This window comes from Melanerpes formicivorus, unplaced genomic scaffold (genome assembly GCF_026170545.1).
Source record: "Melanerpes formicivorus ecotype bairdi unplaced genomic scaffold, bMelFor1.0.p_v2 SCAF_81, whole genome shotgun sequence".
Lineage (NCBI taxonomy): Eukaryota > Metazoa > Chordata > Aves > Piciformes > Picidae > Melanerpes > Melanerpes formicivorus.
Genome location: NW_027142433.1, coordinates 2,303,842 through 2,323,000, shown reverse-complemented (window position 1 = coordinate 2,323,000; position 19,159 = coordinate 2,303,842). Strand labels below are relative to the sequence as shown.

Sequence of the window (19,159 nt, the reverse complement as noted above, 5' to 3'; positions counted from 1 at the left end):
ATATCTATGGGACCTAGGGTCTGGATCTGCTGTGGTATCTCCATGTGATCTAGGGTATGGACATGCTGTGGTATCTCCCTTGAATGTATGGTATAGACAAGCCTGGAGAAGAGGAGGCTCAGGGGAGACCTCCTTGCTCTCTCCAACTCCCTGAAGGGAGGTTGTAGCCAGGTGGGGGTTGGGCTCTTTTCCCAGGCAGGCAGCACCAGAAAAAGAGGACACAGTCTCAGGCTGTGCCAGGGGAGGTTTAGTCTGGAGGTGAGGGGAAAGTTCTTCCCAGCAAGAGAGATTGGCCATTGGAATGTGATGCCCAGGGAGGTGGTGGAGTCCCCATCCCTGGAGGTGTTCAAGAGGGGATTGGATGTGGCACTTGGAGCCATGGTTTAGTTGTCTGGAAGTGTTGGGTGAGAGGTTGGACTTGCTGATCTCTGAGGTCTTTTCCAACCTTAATGGTTCTATGATTCTAGACATGCTGTGGTATCTCCATGTGATCTAGGGTATGCACATGCTGTGGTATCTCCCTGGGATGTAGGATGTGGAGCTGCTGTGGTACCTATGTGGAATCTAGGGTATGGAGACACTGTGGTATCTCCATGGGATCTTGTGTGTGTTGTGATAGCTCCATGTGATCTAAGGTGTGCTGTGGTATCTCCATGGGATCTGGGCCATCTATATGCTGTAGGGTATATCCCTATGCTCTAGAGTAACTCCTGAACTTCAGTCTCTTCCAGCTGGCAATTGCAAAGTCTTTGCATGCAGAAGGTGCTTGTTGGATGTGTGTGTGCTAGGACTGAAGAGTTGGAAGTCCACAACAGAAGAATTTTGATTGAACATACTGGTTTTATACTTCTGATGTAATCCTGATCCAACTGAAGCTCATAGAACCATAGAATGGCAGGGGTTGGAAGGGACCTCCAGACATCATCATGTCCAACCCTCCTGCCAAAGCACAATAACCTAGGGCAGGTCACACAGGAACACATTCAGATGAGTATTGGAGGTCTCCAGAGGAGGAGTCTCCACAACCTCTCTGAGCAAACATGAATCATTATTGATCTGGAGGGGCTGGAAGGTGTCCAGAGGAGGGCCAGGAGGAGGAGCAGAGGGCTGGAGCTGCTCTGCTGTGAGCACAGACTGAGGGAGTTGGGGTTGTGCAGGCTGGAGAGGAGAAGGCTCCCAGGAGACCTCATTGTGGCCTTCCAGGATCTGCAGGGGGCTCCAAGAAAGCTGGGGAGGGACTTCAGAGGGTGTCAGGGAGGGATAGGACTGGGGGGGATGGAGCAAAACTAGAAGTGGGGAGATTGAGATTGGCTGTGAGGAAGAAGTTGTTCCCCAGGAGGGTGGTGAGAGCCTGGCACAGGCTGCCCAGGGAGGTGGTGGAAGCCTCCTGCCTGGAGGTGTCTGCAGCCAGGCTGGATGTGGCTGTGAGCAACCTGCTGTAGTGTGAGGTGTCCCTGGCCATGGCAGGGGGGTTGGAGCTGGCTGAGCCTTGAGCTCCCTTCCAAGCCTGACAATTCTACAGGATTCCTACTCAAGTGCAGTAGCCTCTGGTTTCAGTAACACCATGTCTGTAAAGGTGGTGGAATGTGATTGCCCCTGCTGTATGCTCTTGATGCAAGGAGGGCCTTTGATGCTGGTAACCAAGGGAGACATTATTTCTGTTGTGCTTGATCTCTGCTCCTGGCTGTGGCAGAAGCCTTTGCTATATACTACTGAGACCACCTGGAAATGGAAGGTTCTGCTTATGCAAACGCTGCCCTTCAGCCTGCTCGAGGAGAGGGACAGCTGGGTTATGCAGTGAAGGAAGAGGAGGAAAGTTAACAAGGTCATTTTTGTACCAACTGGGGCAAGAATCACAGAATCATTCTGCTTGGAAAAGATCTCCAAGATCACTGAGTCCTAACACCAACCCAACACCACCATGGCCACTAAACCATGGCCCACAGTGCCAGGAGCACACGTCTTGAACACCTCCAGGCATGGGGACTCCACCACCTCCCTGGGCAGCCTGTGCCAGTGCCTGACCACTCCTGCAGGAAAGAAACTGTTCCTCATGTCCAACCTAAACCTCCCCTGGCACAATTTCAGGCCATTTCCTCACGTTCTGTTACTTGATGCTATGGAGAAGAGACCAACCTCCACCTCACCCCAGCCTCTTTTCAGGCAATGGAGGTTTGCACTCACTTCCAAGCTCCCCAGCACAACACAGGCACTGGCTTACTGGAGAGCACCCACTGAAGGGCCAGCAAGATGATTAAAGGACTGAAACATCTGACACACCACATGTGTCTACATGTTTTTTGATCACCTCCAGGGATGGGGACTCCACCACCTCCCTGGGCAGCCTGTGCCAGTGCCTCACCAAATGGCAGATCTCTGCTTTTCCAGGGTTCAGCTCTTTCCAGTGAGGGTGGGGAGACACTGGAACAGGTTGCCCAGGGAGGTTGGGGATGCTCCCTGCCTGGAGGTGTTCAAGCTCAGGTTGGATGAGGTCTTGTGCAGCCTGGGCTAGTGGGAGGTGTCCCTGCCCATGGCTAGGGCAGTTGGAACTGGATGATCTTGAAGGTTCCTTCCAACCCAAACCATTGCATGATCCCATGATACTAGGGTGTTAATAGAGAGGATGTGCCTCCTGCTCCTTCCTGCTGTGAATTTGGCCTTATTAGGGTAAAAAGGTGGCAAGTACTGGTATGGAGCAGCATCACTTTGCACACTGACATGGATCTGGGAAGACCACAGCTGAGCATGGGAGCTTGAAGGAGCGGTGAGGCCGTGGGCAAATACTGCAGAGTGGCAGGGAGAAGCAAAGCAGCATAGGTGCATCATTTAGGCTTGGGAGGGAAACAGGAAATTCAGCACCAGACTCTCTTTGTTTTCCTCAGTCAGTAAGAGAAGGCAAATTGTGAGGAGGAGATTGTCTCTGCAACAGAACCACCTGGGGTTAGGAAACAAAAATGCAGCTCTGTAAATCAGAATGTATTGTCCCAGCTCATTGCAAGGAAAGTGAGGCAGAGCTCTCAGATATACAGCTAAAGGTGTTCTTTCCCATGGAATCATGGAATACTTTGGGTTGGAAGGGACTCTAAAGCTCATCCAGTCCAACCCCCCTGCAGCCAGCAGGGACAGCTGCAGCTAGAGCAGGCTGCTCAGAGCCCCAAACAACCTGCCCTGCACTGGTGTCAGGCATGGGGCATAAGATCATGGAATTATTAAGGTTGGAAAAGACCTCTAAGATCATCAGGTCCAATCCTCTACCCAACACCTCCTTGACCACCAGGCTATGTCCCATAGTGCCACACCACCACCTCCCTGGGTAGCCTCAGCCAGGCTCTCACCACCCTCAGTGTCAAACATCTCTCCCTTCTCCCCACTCTGAATCTCCTTCTTTTAGTTCAAACCATCACCCCTTGCCCTGTCACAACAGACCCTGCTCAAAGCCTGTCCCCAGCTTTCTGGTCAGCCCCTTTAAGCACTGAAAAGTTGTCCCTGGAGCCTTCTCCAGGCTGAACAACCCCAGGATGAAAATGAAAGAGTGGTCAGGCACTGGCAGAGGCTGCCCAGGGAAGTGGTGGCGTCCCCATCCCTGGAGGTGTCCAAGCAGCCTCTGGAGATGGCACTTTGGGACATGGTTGGATGGCCACGATGGTGTTGGGTTGGTGGTTGGACTGGATGGTCTTGGAGGTCTTTTCCAACCAAAACAGTTCCATGGTTCTGTGGCTGTAAGTCACTCAGTCTGTGCAGGCTCACCCTGGAGTGATTTGGGACTTGTTGTGACATTAGTTGCACATTTCCCCAGCCTCCAGCTCTGCAGCCGTGGGGGAGAGGCTCGGTGTGTCATCCAGGCATGCTGTCTGGGCTCTAGCTGTGAGTCAGCCTGGCAGCACTGGGAGCCCAAACCCTCCACACAAATGCAGCAAATTAATTTAGTTTCACTTCCCTGACCTCCTTCTCTTCTTTATTTTTTGACTGAGCATTCCTTTGAGACCTTTTCCACAGACTCTGGCAGGCTTCCTTCTCCTGAGGGACCTGAAGCAAGGTTTATTATTGCTCTTCACAAAGCATTTCTGAAGGTATTTGCAGCCCTTTATAGCTAGCCATGCCGCTCTGCTTGCCTCATTGGAAGATGTTTCCCATCCTCTGTGAAGGATGCTTTCTAAGCCTTCTCTCTTCTCTAGTTTGCCATGTTGGGGTTGGGTTTTCTCAGGTCCTTTTGATAGGTGATCTTTGTTACTCTAAGGGTCTTGATTCTTCTCCCAGCAGTGGTTTAACTTGCTTGGCTGGTGTGGAGAACTTCTCACTGTGATTGTTTCATAGATGTATAAAATGGTCTGGGTTGGAAAAGACCTTCAAGATGATCCAGTTCCAACTCCTTGCCATGGGCAGGGACACCTCCCACTAGCCCAGGCTGCACAAGTCTTCATCCAACCTGAGCTTGAACACCTGCAGGGAGGGAGCATCCCCAACCTCTCTGGGCAACCTGTTCCAGTGTCTCCCCACCCTCACTGGAAAGAGCTGAACCCTAGAAAAGCAGAGATCTGCCATTTGGTGAGGCACTGGAACAGGCTGCCCAGGGAGGTGGTGGAGTCCCCATCCCTGGAGGTGATCCAAAAATGTGTAGACATGTCACTTGAGGACATGGCTTAATGGCCATGGTGGTGCTGGGTTGATGGCTGGACTTGATCATCTAGTTCCACCTTCCACTAGACCAGGTTGCACAAGACCTCATCCAGCCTGACACTGAACATCTCCAGGGAAGGGGCATCCACAACTGGGCAACATGTTCCAGTAAAGAATTTCTTCCCAATCTCCACTCTAAATCTCCCCTCCTCAAGCTTCAATCCATTCCCTCTCATCCTGTCACAATAAGCTCTTGTAAAGTAGTCCCTCCCCAGCTTTCTTGTAGCCCCCTTCAGGAAATGGAAGGCTGCTGGAAGGTCTCTTGGAGCCTTCCTTTCTCCAGGCTGAACAGCTCTCTTCATCTTACCTGCTCAGAGTCATGTTGAGAAAGGCTGGAGGCACTAAACTCAGAGGCAGGACATTACTCCTGAAGGTCTTCTCATGTGGTTCTCCCCTTGCTCACCACTTGAGTCCAGCCAGGCACTGTTTGAGTGAGGAGCAGACTGGGAAATGAAGTTGGCATGAGGATCAAGGTCTGGATTATGTTGGCTGCTGAGAACTTGGATCCCATGAGCAATGTGACTGCTGAGGTCAGAGAGTCTTCTTTGGCCTACCCTAGGAAAAATTCATCCTGCCTGCTGCTCTTCAAGCATAGGCTGCCTTAATTAGGTAGTCCACAATTCTACCCAGTCTCACTAATTGATTTTGGCCAAGTGCTCTAGGAACCATGGTGCAGACACAAAGCTCAGAGATGGTTCCCCACAACTAGAATAGAATAAAATAGAATTAACCAGGTTGGAAAAGACCTCAGAGATCATCAATCCAACCTCTCACCCAACACCATCTCATCAACTCAACCATGGCACCAAGTGCCTCAGCCAGGCTCTGCCTATACACCTCCAGGGATGGGGACTCCACCACCTCCCCAGTCAGCACATCCCAATGGCCAATCTCTCTTGCTGGGATGAACTTTCTCCTCACCTCCAGCCTGAACTTCCCCTGGCACAGCTTGAGACTGTGTCCTCTTGTTCTGGTGCTGCTTGCCTGGGAGAAGAAACCAACCCCCACCTGGCTCCAACCTCCCTTCAGGGAGTTGGAGAGAGCAAGAAGGTCTCCCCTGAGCCTCCTCTTCTCCAGGCTAACTACCATTCATCTCTTTGCCTCTTGGCTTGCTGATGATCTGTGGTTATGCCAGGCCAGCACCAAGTTCTTACTGCAATTAAAGTAAATCATCAGTTCTTTAAACCCAGCAGCTAAACTGACAACTTTGGTTGGGAAAGAGACATTCTGTGTACCAGCAAAAGCTTCCAATTTGTTTAACCATTATACTTAAGCTTGGTCTTGTTGGCTTCAAAGCCAGGTTGGACGAGGCCTTGAGGAACCTGTGCTAGTGGAAGGTGTCCCTGCCCATGCCAGGAGGATTGGAACTCGATGATCTTCAGGGTTTCTTCCAACCAAACCCATTTTCTGTCTCTATGGTTCCTACTCCTATGGAAACTCTTCTATTTGCATTGCATGTTGTGTTTTCTGAGCTTCCTCTGTCATAAATATTCATTGCTCTGCATAGCAACAAATAGCAGCAGACCTTCCACTCCCAAACTGAACGTGGTGGGAGCATTAACACCCTGAGAGCAAGCAGGAATATTCCATGTCTTGGGAAAGAACATGGAACCTCCACCTTGTGCTGTTGCTTGTGCCAAGCAGCCAGGCCACCTGCCTGTGCTTTGTCAAAAACCAGAGAATTGTTTGGCTTGGAAAAGACCTCTGAGATCATCCAGTCCAATGTCCAACCCAACCCCACCATGGCCATCAAACCATGTCCCAAAGTGCCATCACCACACATGGCTTGGCACCTATGGAACCATAGAATTGCTTGGGTTGGAAAGACTTCTGAGATCATCCAGTCCAACCTTCAACCCAACACCACCATGGCCATTGAACCATATCTCAAATGGCCCTCACCACACATGGCTTGACACCTGTGGAACCATAGAATTGTTTGGGTTGGAAAAGACCTCTGAGATCAGCCAGTCCAATCATCAACCCAACACCACCATGGCCATTAAGGGCCAGGAGGATGAGCAGAGGGCTGGAGCACCTCTCCTATGAGGACAGACTGAAGGAGTTGGGGCTGTTCAGTCTGGAGAAGAGAAGGCTCCCAGGTGACCTCATTGTGGCCTTCCAGTATCTGAAGGGGGCTACAGGAAGGCTGGGGAGGGACTGCTCAGGATCTCAGGGAGTGATAGGACTAAGGGGAATGGAATGAAGCTGGAGGTGGGGAGATTCAGGCTGGAGGTGAGGAGGAAGTTCTTCCCCATGAGAGTGGTGAAGCCCTGGAATGGGTTGTCCAGGGAGGGCCCTGTCCCTGGAGGTGTTTAAGCCCAGGCTGGATGAGGTTGTGGCCAGGCTGATGTAGTGTGGGGTGTCCCTGCCCATGGCAGGGGGGTTGGAACTGGCTGATCCTTGTGGTCCCTTCCAACCCTGACTGATACTATGATACTATTAAACCATATCTCAAAGTGCCATCACCACACATGGCTTGATACCTATGGAACCATAGAATTGTTTGGGTTGGAAAACACCTCTGAGATCATCCAGTCCAATGTCCAACCCAACACCACCATGGCCATCAAACCATATCTCCAAGTGCCATGGCCACAGGTTTCTCCTTCACTTCCAGGGATGGTGACTGCATAACCTCCCTGGGCAGCCTGTTCCAATGCCTGACCACTCTTCTTCCAGCACAGAATAAGACCACACCTTTGAGGAGCTGGTGTGATCTTTGCTCTTGGAGCTGTTTGGGTTGAGGGAACTCCTTTTTGGGGGGTTTGTGGCATTTCTTGCAGTTAGAGCTCTGTAAAATGGAGAACTTGTAGAAGCTGCATTTGTGAATGCTCTGAGTCACAAGTCTCAGAGAAGCTGGAGGTGTTAGTAATTGATGAGAAAATACTTGTATTTGTTGTCCTCATCCTTATGAGTCACTGTTTACCCTCTGAAGCTGTGGCTTCTCATCTCTGCTTTGGTTTCCTGAGCAGCAGATATCACAGCTGCTTGTTTTTCTGCATAACTGTGCAGGTAGGAAAGAACACACAGTGCAGATGTTACCAAGAGGTGGGTCCACAGCAGATTTCCCTGGGTCTTTGCCTGCTGCTCAGAATTAATGTGCTTTGTGAGGAGTCAGATTTGCAGAGCAGGTTCTCAAGTACAGCTTCTAAGATCCTGAGGATGAGAGCAATTCAAAACTGGGGGGAGTTTAACAGTATCTTCTTCGATCTCCTGATACTAGGGGAAGGAGACCAACCCCCACCTCACTCAGGGAGCTGTAGAGAACAAGGAGGTCTCCCCTCAGCCCCCTTTTCTCCATGATGATCAACCCCATGTCCCTTAGCTGCTCCTCAACATCCCTGTTCTCCAAACCCTTCCCTGGCTGAATTGCCCTTCTCTGGACCTGCTCTAGCACCTTCCTATCCTTCCTGGTGTGAGGCGCCCAAAACTGAACCCAGGAATTGAGGTGTGGCCTCACCAGTGCGGAATGGGATGGGATGGGATGGGATGGGATGGGATGGGATGGGATGGGATGGAATGGAATGGAATGGAATGGAATGGAATGGAATAGAATAGAATAGAATAGAATAGAATAGAATAGAATAGAATAGAATAGAATAGAATAGAATAGAATAGAATAGAATAGAATAGAATAGAATTAACCAGGTTGGAAGAGACCTCAGAGATCATCAAGTCCAACCTCTCATCCAGCACTATCTAATCAACTCAACCATGGCACCAAGCACCTCATCAAGTCTCTTCCTAAACACCTCCAGTGATGGAGACTCCACCACCTCCCTGGGCAGCACATCCCAATGGCCAATCTCTCTTGCTGGGAAGAACTTTCTCCTCACCTCCAGCCTAAACCTCCCCTGGTACAGCTTGAGACTGTGTCCTCTTGTTCTGGTGCTGGCTGCCTGGGAGAAGAGACCAACCCCCACCTGGCTACAACCTCCCTTCAGGCAGTTGTAGACAGCAAGAAGGTCTCCCCTGAGCCTCCTCTTCTGCAGGCTAAGCAACCCCAGCTCCCTCAGCCTCTCCTCCCAGGGCTGTGCTCCAAACCCCTCCCCAGCTTTCTTGCCCTTAGCCTTGTTCCCACACTCTGAGCTTACAAATGTTCTCTTCATGCACTGATGACCTGCTTTCTCCAGACAGAGTCTCTGGCTGAGTTTTAGAAGCCCCATTCCAGAAGATGTACTGCTTTGGCACCACGACATTCAAGCAGTGCCAGCATCTCCATAAGCAGCCTCCACCACCTATCTTATTTTTAGGGCCCTTTTTTAAAGCTAAATATAGTTGCTGTTCAGAGAAGATGTAGAAGAGTTTATTATACTTCTTTTCCCATTCCAAGAAGGTTTTCCTGGCACACACAAACAAGTCAAGCTTGGCTGAAACGTTGCCTTCATCCATCAGGTCCAAAGGCAGGGGTGGCATTTGCTTTTCTGGCCTGAACCCCAGCAAGGAGAAGATCTAGCTAGAGCTCCTCATACTGCAGTGAACATACAGCAGCAGCTCAGCTTCTGCCAGCCCTGGGAACCCTGAGGTTATCAAACTGCAATTAGTGGCTCTTACCTGGTGGGCTGCGTGCTGTCTGAGTTGAATGGGTCCAGTGGGCAAAGGGAAGAACACAGCAGGAATCAGAGCCTTGGAGGGAGGTCTCTTTCATACTCCCAATTATTCTGTTGTCCTGATTTCTCACACAATCCCTGCAAGGTGGGGGTTGGAAGGGGCCTCTGGAGATCATTCAGGGGCACCCACAGCAGCTTGCCCAGCAGCACAATGCCCAGCTGGCTTTGGAAGCTCTCCACACCAGGAGACTCCACAACCTCTCTGGGCAGCCTGCTCCAGAGCCCTCACATCAAAGAAGTTTCTCCTCCTGTTCAGGTGGAACCTCCTGGGTTCCAGTTTGTGCCCATTGCCCCTTGTCCTGTCCCTGGGCACCACTGAGCAGAGTCTGGCCCCAGCCTCTTGCCCCCTACAGCTCCTTTAGCTCTTGCTGAGCACTGCTCAGCTCCCCTCTGGGGCTGCTCTTCTGCAGGCTCCACAGCCCCAGGGCTCTCAGCCTTTGCTCCTCACAGAGCTGCTCCAAGCCCTTCAGCATTGTTGTGGCCTCCACTGGACTCTCTCCAGTAGTTTGTAATCTCTCTTGACCTGGGGAGCCCAGAACTGGATCTAAGACTCCAGCTGTGGTCTCACTGGGGCAGAGTAGAGTGGAAGAAGAACTTCCCCTGACCTCTTGGCTGCAGTCTTCTGGATGCCCCTTGGCCTTCTTGGCCCATTGCTGGCTCATGGGGGACCAACTTGTCCAGCAGTGCTCCCAGGACCTTCTCCATGGAGATACTTTCTAGCAGGTCACCTGTACTGGTGCAGGAGGCTGTTCCTCCTCAGCAGTGGGACCCTAAACTTGCCCTGCTCGAACTTCATGAGAAACTACTGATTTGCTCCCTTAAACCTTGTGTTTAGCAGATGCAAGAGGGCTTGCTTTTCCCTTCCAGAAGAGTTTCTCTCTCAGCAGGGCTACATTGCAGCTAAAGGCTTCATGGCACAAAGCAGTAGGAGGGGAGAACGTTGACAACCATGGAGAATCGCCCCAGCCCACCTTCCACTCATCTTGTTCTTAATTATAGCAGAGCCCTGAGCTCCTCCCAGAACAACTGGCAGCTAAACACACCAGGAGTTGCCTCTGACTGTTACTAATGAGATCTAATGTGGTTGCACTCAGACTCTGTGCTCTGCTCTCCCAGGTCCTGCTTGGTGGATGGTAGGCAAGGAGATTGCTGCCTCTGCTCACAACGCCCTCAGTCAGCCTCCTTCTGATAGGCCTTGATTACTGAAATCAGAACAACAAAGTGCAGAGTAAGAAAGGTCAGCACTGAGGGAGGAGGGAAACAGAGAGGAGATGGCTGCTGGAATGCCTTGAGCACAGGATGGGAAGCTTTTGCCTGCTGTGCCCAGTGGAGAGGGTGGCTCTCTGCCATTTAACAGGCTGCTGGGTTAGGGCTGGGTGGTTCAGAGCTAAGCACATGGAATCCTGTGGCTGCAAGAGATCTTTAAGAGGGTTGAATCCAGCCATCAACCCAGTGCTGCCAGGTCACCACTGAGCCATGTCCCTCAGCACCACACCTACACAATTTCTGAATCCCTCCAGGGATGAGGACTCCACCACTGCCCTGGGCAGCCTGGGCCTTGACAGCCTTCTGGAGGAAGAAATTGTTCCTCAAGTCCAACCTGAAACTCCCCTGGTGCAACTTGAGGCCATTTCCTTTTCTCCTGCCAAATAGAATAGAATAGACTAGAATAGAATAGAGTAGAGTAGAGTAGACTAGACTAGACTAGAGTAGAATAGAATAGACCAGACCAGATTGGAAGAGACCTTCAAGATTATCAAGTCCAACCTATCATCCAACACCACCCAATCAACTAACCCATGGCACCAAGCACCCCATCAAGTCTCCTCCTGAACACCTCCAGTGATGGTGACTCCACCACCTCCCAGGGCAGCACATCCCAATGGGCAATCACTCTCTCTGTAGAACTTCCTCCTAACATCCAGCCTGAACCTCCCCTGGCGCAGCCTGAGACTGTGTCCTCTTGTTGTGGTGCTGGCTGCCTGGGAGAAGAGACCAACCTCTGCCTGTTGTTACTAGGGAGAAGAGACCAACCCCCACCTCACTCCAACCTCCTTTTGGGGAGTTGCAGAGAGCCAGAGGGTCTCCCCTCAGCCTCCCTCCCTCCAGATTGAGCAACGCCACGTTCTGCAGGTGCTCCTCACCAGCTCTCTTCTCCAGACCCTTCACCAGCTTCCTTGCCCTTCTCTGGACCTGCTCCAGACCCTCTTGGAGTGGGGGCCCCAAAACTGAACCCAGTGGTGAGAGCCTGGCACAGGTTGCCCAGGGAGTTGGTGGAAGCCTCCTGCCTGGAGGTGTTTGCAGCCAGGCTGGAGGTGGCTGTGAGCAACCTGCTGTGGTGTGAGGTGTCCCTGGCCATGGCAGGGGGCTTGGAACTGGATTCTATGATTCTGTGGATGATCCTTGAGGTCCCTTCCAAGCCTAACAATTCTGTGATTCCATGATTAGAGGTGTGGGCTCACCAGTGTTGAGTATAGGTGGGCAATCCCTGTCCTGGTTCTGCTGGCCAGGCTGTTGCTGATCCAGGACACCTTCTTGGCTGCACTGCTGTGGACTGTAGAATAGCTTTTTAAAGTTGCTGCCATCCTTAGCCATATCTAAGTGTAGGACCTGAACCTGCTGGTGCTGTGGGCACTTCAGCAGTGACCACAGGGAGGTGGTGGAGTCCCCATCCCTGGAGGTGCTCAAAAGGGGATTGGATGTGGCACTTGGATGGAGCACAGCCCTGTGAGGAGAGGCTGAGGGAGCTGGGGTTGCTTAGCCTGGAGAAGAGGAGGCTCAGGGGAGACCTTCTTGCTGTCTATAACGACCTGAAGGGAGGTTGTAGCCAGGTGGGGGTTGGTCTCTTCTCCCAGGCAAGCAGCACCAGAACAAGAGGACACAGTCTCAAGCTGTGCCAGGGGAGGTTTAGGCTGGAGGTGAGGAGAAAGTTCTTCATGGGCTGGAAGCCCTCTGCTGTGAGACCAAGCTGAGAGAGTTGGACTTGTTCAGTCTGGGGAAGAGTAGACTCCATGGAAACCTTCTGTTGGCCTTTCAGGGCTTCAGGAAAGACAGATCTTTGAGCAGGGCCTGCTGTGACAGGCCAAGGGGGGATGGTTTGAACTCAAAGAGGGAGATTCAGCCTGGAGAGAAGGGAGAAATGTTTGACACTGAGGGTGGTGAGACCCTGGCCAAGGTTGCCCAGAGAGGTGGTAGCTGCCCCATGCCTGGAGCCATGGCAGGTCAGGTTGGGGCTCTGAGCAGCCTGCTCTAGCTGCAGCTGTCCCTGCTGACTGCAGGGGGGTTGGCCTGGGTGGACCTTTAAAGGTCTTTTCCCACCCAAGCAGTGTGGGATCTCATGAATTTCAGTCAGGAGTGTGTTCTTTGCGTTCTGCACACAAAAGCTTTCCCCTGAAATGTGATTCCCACATTCACAGATTGCCCTGGGTTGGGAGGGTCCCCCAAAGGGCATCTGCACCAACCCCCCTGCAGAGAGCAGGGACACCTCCAACTCGAGCAGGCTGCCCAGGGTTTCTCATGCCCAGGTGTCCTCATTCTGACTGAACCAGGAGGAGCTTGGCTTCCAGTTTCCCTAGGAGGGACTCTTGTCTCTGTGGAGCTTTTATTTTAGGCTCTTGGTGCAGGATTTGGTCAAGCCTCCCCAAGCCTCCAGTGCTGTAGGTGCGTTGGATGTGTTCAGACACCTTCTGCAGCAGCAGTTCCATCTGTGGGGCATTGAAACTGGTTTTTCTCACCTTAGCATTTGAAGATGGAGAGTGCCCCTGCCCATCGCCTGGCAGCAAACAGCAGAGGAGGTGGAGTCAGCAGCTTTTCAGGCACCAGAAATGGCAGCAGCAGGAGCAGCAGCACGAGTAGACTGTGTTGAGGTAGTTCTCCAAAACTATGCTATGAAACCAAACAGCTTGGGCAGGCAAAGGCTGATGGAGGCTGCCTCTTAGTCCAGAGCACAAGCCCTGGGAGGAGAGGCTGAGGGAGCTGGGGTTGCTTAGCCTGGAGGAGAGGAGGCTCAGGGGAGACCTCAGTGCTCTCTACAGCTATCTGAAGGGAGGTTGCAGCCAGGTGGGGGTTGGTCTCTTCTGCCAGGCAAGCAGCACCAGAACAAGAGGACACAGTCTCAAGCTGTGCCAGGGGAAGTTTAGGCTGGAGGAGAGGAGAAAGTTCTTCCCAACAAGAGAGATTGGCCATTGGGATGTGCTGCCCAGGGAGGTGGTGGAGTCCCCATCACTGAAGGTGTTCAAAAGATGTGCCACTTGGAGCCATGGTTTAGTTGCCAGGAGATGTTAGGTAATAGGTTGGACTGGATGATCTCTGAGGTCTTTTCCAACCTGGCTGATTCCATGATTCTGTGAATGTTCAATCCAGTTGGATATGTTGGGTGGTTTCCCTCTGTGCTTAACCCAAGTGGTGTGCCCAGCCCTGTGTGTGGCACAGTGATGTTTCTGATAGCCAAGGCAGGAGGATGCCTTGTGGCTTCTTTGCTGCTGACCTCTCCTGGTGTTAACAATGGTAATGAAGAAAGATGCTGCCATGGCTGACTGAGGGCTCCTGGAGCTGTTTTGTCATCAGAGATTTAATAGCTGCAATCATCATGGTCTCTGCTATAGCCTCAGAATCACATCGTGGTAGGGGCAGGAAGGGAGCCCTGGGGATCAGCACATCCAACCCCCTTGGCTAAAGCAGGGACACCCACAGCAGCTTGCCCAGGATCACAAAGCCCAGTTGGGGTTGGAACCTCAGCAGGGAAGGAGACTCCACAACCTCTCTGGGCAGATTTGTCTTTATTTGCTTCTTGTTTCTGCAGAAGGTTGCAATTTCCATTGACCATACATGAAAATAGAACTCTGTGTGCTGTTGCAGAAGGAAACTGAGTGTGGGACTGTTAGAACCCTCTTATCTATGTGGAAGTGTGATGTAGAAGAAGCAGACACTAGTTGTGTGGCAGTGTTACCTCTGCAGTTGTATTTAAGGCTGCATACATCTGGTTGTGCCTCTGCACCACCGCTCCTCATGCATGGATTGATATCTCTTAGAGGCTGAGGGAGCTGGGGTTGCTCAGCCTGGAGAAGAGGAGGCTCAGGGGAGACCTTCTTGCTCTCTCCAACTCCCTGAAGGGAGGTTGGAGCCAGGTGGGGCTTGGTCTCTTCTCCCAGGCAAGCAGCACCAGAACAAGAGGACACAGTCTCAAGCTGTGCCAGGGGAGTTTAGGTTGGGTGTGAGGAAGAAATTCTTCCCAGCAAGAGAGATTGGCCCTTGGGATGTGCTGCCCAGGGAGGTGGTGGAGTCCCCATCCCTGGAGGTGTTCACGAAAGGTTTGGATGTGGCACTTGGAGCCATGGCTTAGTTGTCAGGAGGTGTTAGGTATTAGGTGAGAGGTTGGACTTGATGATCTCTGAGATCTTTTCCAACCTGGTTGATGCTATGATTCTGTGATTGAGCTGTTGGAGCAGGTCCAGAGAAGGGCAACAAAGCTGGGGAAGGGTCTGGAGAGCAGGGCTGGTGAGGAGCAGCTGAGGGAACTGGGGGTGTTCAGCCTGGAGAGAAGGAGGCTGAGGGGAGACCTTCTGCCTCTCTACAGCTCCCTGGAAGCAGGTTGGAGGCAGCTGGGGGTGGTCTCCTCTCCCATCTAACAAGTGATAGGACAAGAGGAAATTCCTTCAAGTTGCACCCAGGAAGGTTGTCAAGGAGCTGTAGGTGCTTGAGAACCATCTCACTGTGCTGGTTGTCAAGGAGCTGTAGGTGCTTGAGAAGCATCTCTCAGTGCTTGTTTTCAAGGATGTGTAGGCTTTGGAGAGCCACATTCCACTCATGGGCTTAAAAATAGGGGAAAATTACAACAGAAGATTCATCTTGTTCTGAACCCAGCATGAGGTTCCACAGCTGACCTTCAGACCTTCTCCACAGCATTCCAGCAGTCCCTCATGAAGGGAAGAGCAGATCCAAAAGTGATCTGGATGTGGGTTTCTGTGACAGCTTTGGCTGTGGGGTTTTATCAGCACCTTAGCTCTCTCCCATGACATCATTCCCAGGGGTGAGTGTTTAACTGGGCATTACTCATAAGTGCACCTTTCCTGGCCCTACCTTAGTGAATGACCCCTTGGAATAAGTAAATAACTAATAGAATGAAACTCTTCTCAAATAAAAACAAACAAACAAACACACGAGAAATTAGAAGCATAGAATCAGCCAGGTTGGAAGAGACCTCAGAGATCATCAGGTCCAACCTATGACCTAATATCTCACACCTCCTGACAACTCAACCATGGCTCCAAGTGCCACATCCAACACCTCCAGGGATGGGGACTCCACCACCTCCCTGGGCAGCACATCCCAAGGGCCAATCTGTCTTGCTGGGATGAACTTTCTCCTCACCTCCAGCCTAAACCTCCCCTGGCACAGCTTGAGACTGTGTCCTCTTGTTCTGGTGCTGCTTGCCTGGGAGAAGAGACCAAGCCCCACCTGGCTACAACCTCCCTTCAGGGAGTTGGAGAGAGCAAGAAGGTCTCCCCTGAGCCTCCTCTTCTCCAGGCTAAGCAACCCCAGCTCCCTCAGCCTCTCCTCCCAGGTCTGTGCTCCAGACCCCTCCCCAGCTTTCTTGCCCCTCTCTGGACATGTCACCATCATGTCACCTTGGAAGAGTTTTGGAGTTTGATGTCTCAAACTCTGGAATTCTGTGCATGTATGGACAGGAGCTGTGTCTGTAACTAGCAGAGGGGTGCTGGTGCTGGGTTGCCAGGTCTGGTTTCAAGGTGTGGGTGTTTTGAGCACTTGTATGTAAGCATGGGAGGTTGTAATCAGTAGAAGCCTTTCACAGAATCCCAGCATGGTGGGGATTGGAAGGGACCTCTGGAGATCATCCACTCCAACCCTCCTGATCAAGCAGGGGCACCCACAGCAGCTTGCCCAGCAGCACAATGCCCAGCTGGCTTTGGGAGCTCTCCACACAAGGAGACTCCACAACCTCTCTGGGCAGCCTGCTCCAGGCCTCCAGCACCCTCACAACAAACAAGTTTCTCCTCCTGTTCAGATGGAACCCCCTGGGTTCCACTTTGTGCCCAGTGCCCCTTGTCCTGTCCCTGGGCACCACTGAGAGTCCCCATCCCTGGAAGTGTTTAAGAAGAGCCTGGCTGAGGCACTTGGTGCCATGGTTGAGTTGATCAGGTGGTGTTGGGTGAGAGGTTGGACTCAGTAATCTCAAAGGTCTTTTCCAACCTGGTTAATTCTGTGTTCTGTGTACTTTTGGTAGGCAGAGCCACTTCCTGGTGGTTTACAGAGAAGCTGCTAAGACATTCATCCTTCCCTATCCCCAAAGGCACCATTGCTGTTCTTTTCAACCACCAATAAGTGTGAGAGAGGTCATTTCCCTTCAGCAATCCTGCAAAAGGGCAGCAAGGTTTCTCCTTTCAGTTTGGCACTCAGATGAATGTTGGTTTTGAGCAAGGATTGAACTTTTTCTGGTCCAAGAACTTCAGCTCCTGCCTGGAAACTGGAGTGTGGTGTTCTTACCTTCATCAGCCATCAGCCTGCTGGGGCTCTTTGTTTGCCATGCTGGTGTCACCTCAGCTTTCTCTTGGTCTGAACCAAAGCCCATGGACAGTTTGCAAGCAAGGCTTTCATCTTGGATGTCTCCTCATCTGTTACAGGTCAATGCACAAACTGACTCAGCTGGAGAGGCTTGATCTGGGCAATAATGAATTCTCTGAACTGGTAAGAAATGCACTGATTTTTAACAGAAAGCTTCTGTGGTTTGGTGGCTCTGGGCATGAGGCATGAACCTCTGGCTCTGAAAGGCCTGGCTGTGTTGCAGCCACGTGCTGTGGGCACCTTGCCTTGAGGAACAGAGGACTGCTCCTTGTTCATGAGGTGAATGTTGCTGTTGGGATGTGCTGCATCTCCGCCAGGCTTCAGCAGTTCAGGTGAACCTTGTGGGTGGTGGAACACTGGAACAGGTTGCCCAGGGAGGCAGCTGAGGCCCCTTCCCTGGGGATATTCAAGGTCAGTCTCTGAGCAACCTGATCCAGGGGAGGATGTCTCTGCTGACTGCTGGGGGAGATGACTTTTGGAGGTGCCTTCCAACCCCAGCTGTTCTGTGGAGGTCACAGAGCTCTCACTGTGAGCTGGTAGCCAATGCTGGAACACTTCAGTGTGGGATGAAGTGATAGAATCATAGAATCACTAAGGCTGGAAAAGACCTCTAAGATCATCAAGTCCAACCATCACCCCACCATCACCATGGCCCCAAAAGATCTCAGTAGAATACCCCTTGTGGCAGCTATGTGTTAATCAGTCAATATCTGTCTTTGTATCTTGCAAGTGTTAGGAATTGCTGTTAGCAGAAGTAAACTTTGGACTCCAGGAGGAGTTTCTGTCCCTAACTCACTGCTGAGATGCAAATCTGGTGTCCTGAGATTGAATAGCTGTGGGGAGATGATCTCAGCAGAGCAAACAATCACATCCCCTTTATCTATAGCAGCTTCATCTGTGGTGTGTCTGCTACATCTAGATGGTCTTCAAGGTCCCTTCCAACCCAACCCATGCCATGGATCTCTGAATCTGTAGGAACTGACCCTTCTCAGAAACACTCTGAGGGAGGTTTCAAGGGTGGCTCCTTTCAAGGGGACCTCATGGGCTTCATCTTGCAGGACTAGAAACATGTGAAGAGAAGAAACCTTATGAGACACTGGTGTCTCATCTTCTCTGGGCCCTGCCACTGCCAGGGCTGTTCAGTAGGACCTGCACTTTGAGAATCATAGGTTCACAGGCTGCTATAGGTGGGAAGGAACCTTTGAAGCTCATCCAGTCCAACCCCCCTGCCATCAGCAGAGGCATTTGCAGCTAGAGCAGGCTGCTCAGAGCCCCAAAGAACCTGAGCTGCAGTGGTTCCAGGCATGGGGCAGCTCCCAGCTCTCTGGGCAGCCTGGGGCAGAGTCTCACCACTCTCACTTTACAACAGAAAATTTTTCTGTAAAGGAGAAAATCTTTAAGGTCAGGGAGTCCAACCATCACCCCAGCACTGCCAGGTCACCACTAAACCGTGGCCCTCAGCACCACATCTCCATGGCTTTCAAACCCCCCTAGGGATGGGGACTCCACCACTGCCCTGAGCAACCTGGGCCAGGCCTTGGGAACCCTTTTGGGAAAGAAATTGTTCCTCATGTCCAGCCTAAACCTCTCCTGGGGCAACCTGAGGCTGTTTCCTCTTATCATATCATTTTCTCTTGGCAGAAGAGCCCAACCTGGCTCCAACCTCCTTTCAGGGAGTTGCAGGGAGCCAGAAGGTCTTCCCTCAGCCTCCTTTTCTCCAGGCTGAACAACCCCAGCTCCCTCAGCTGCTCCTCACAGCCCTGTTCCCCAGACCCTTCACCAGATTCACAGCCCTCCTCTGGACCTGCCCCAGCTTCTCAATGCCCTCCTTGGAGTGGGGTGCCCAAAACTGACCCCTAACCCCATGGTATCCCATCACAATGCCATACCAGAGCCCATGCTCAGGGTATTCACAGTCTAACTGTGATATGGACAGCACAGGAGCAGTCTGCTGGCTCTGGGAAGGCTTTGTGCCTGGTGAGAGGAACTTAAAAGGAAATCCAGCTTGAGAGGGGAAATTCTGATTGTCTCTAATAACCTCAATCAGGGAACACTCTGGAGGAATAAAGAAACATTAATTATCACAGGGACAAACAGTGCACAATGACCATTAATCAATTTAGCCTGGAAAATTAGAAGTGATTTTAACCATTGGGGGACAATAAAGTTTCAATAGAATTAGGCAAATGGAAATAAATTATCATTAGAACACTGAGCAAGCATATTTTCCCCCCTAGAAACACAATCCATGACCACAGGGAAAGCTGAGGGACTGAGCTCTCCAGTTT

The 19,159-nt window shown here is 51.6% G+C and overlaps 1 protein-coding gene across 6 annotated transcripts in view; it reads left to right on the top strand.

The window, feature by feature from the left end:
* The window catches only part of LRRC7 (leucine rich repeat containing 7), a 184,552-nt gene that overhangs the window by 91,406 nt on the left and 73,987 nt on the right, over positions 1-19,159 (top strand). For all 6 annotated transcript variants that reach the window (XM_068164632.1, XM_068164630.1, XM_068164635.1 and 3 more), the window contains exon 7: positions 16,931-16,994. In XM_068164632.1, the coding sequence (XP_068020733.1) occupies positions 16,931-16,994 (64 nt within the window). The remainder of the gene's footprint in view (positions 1-16,930; positions 16,995-19,159) is intronic.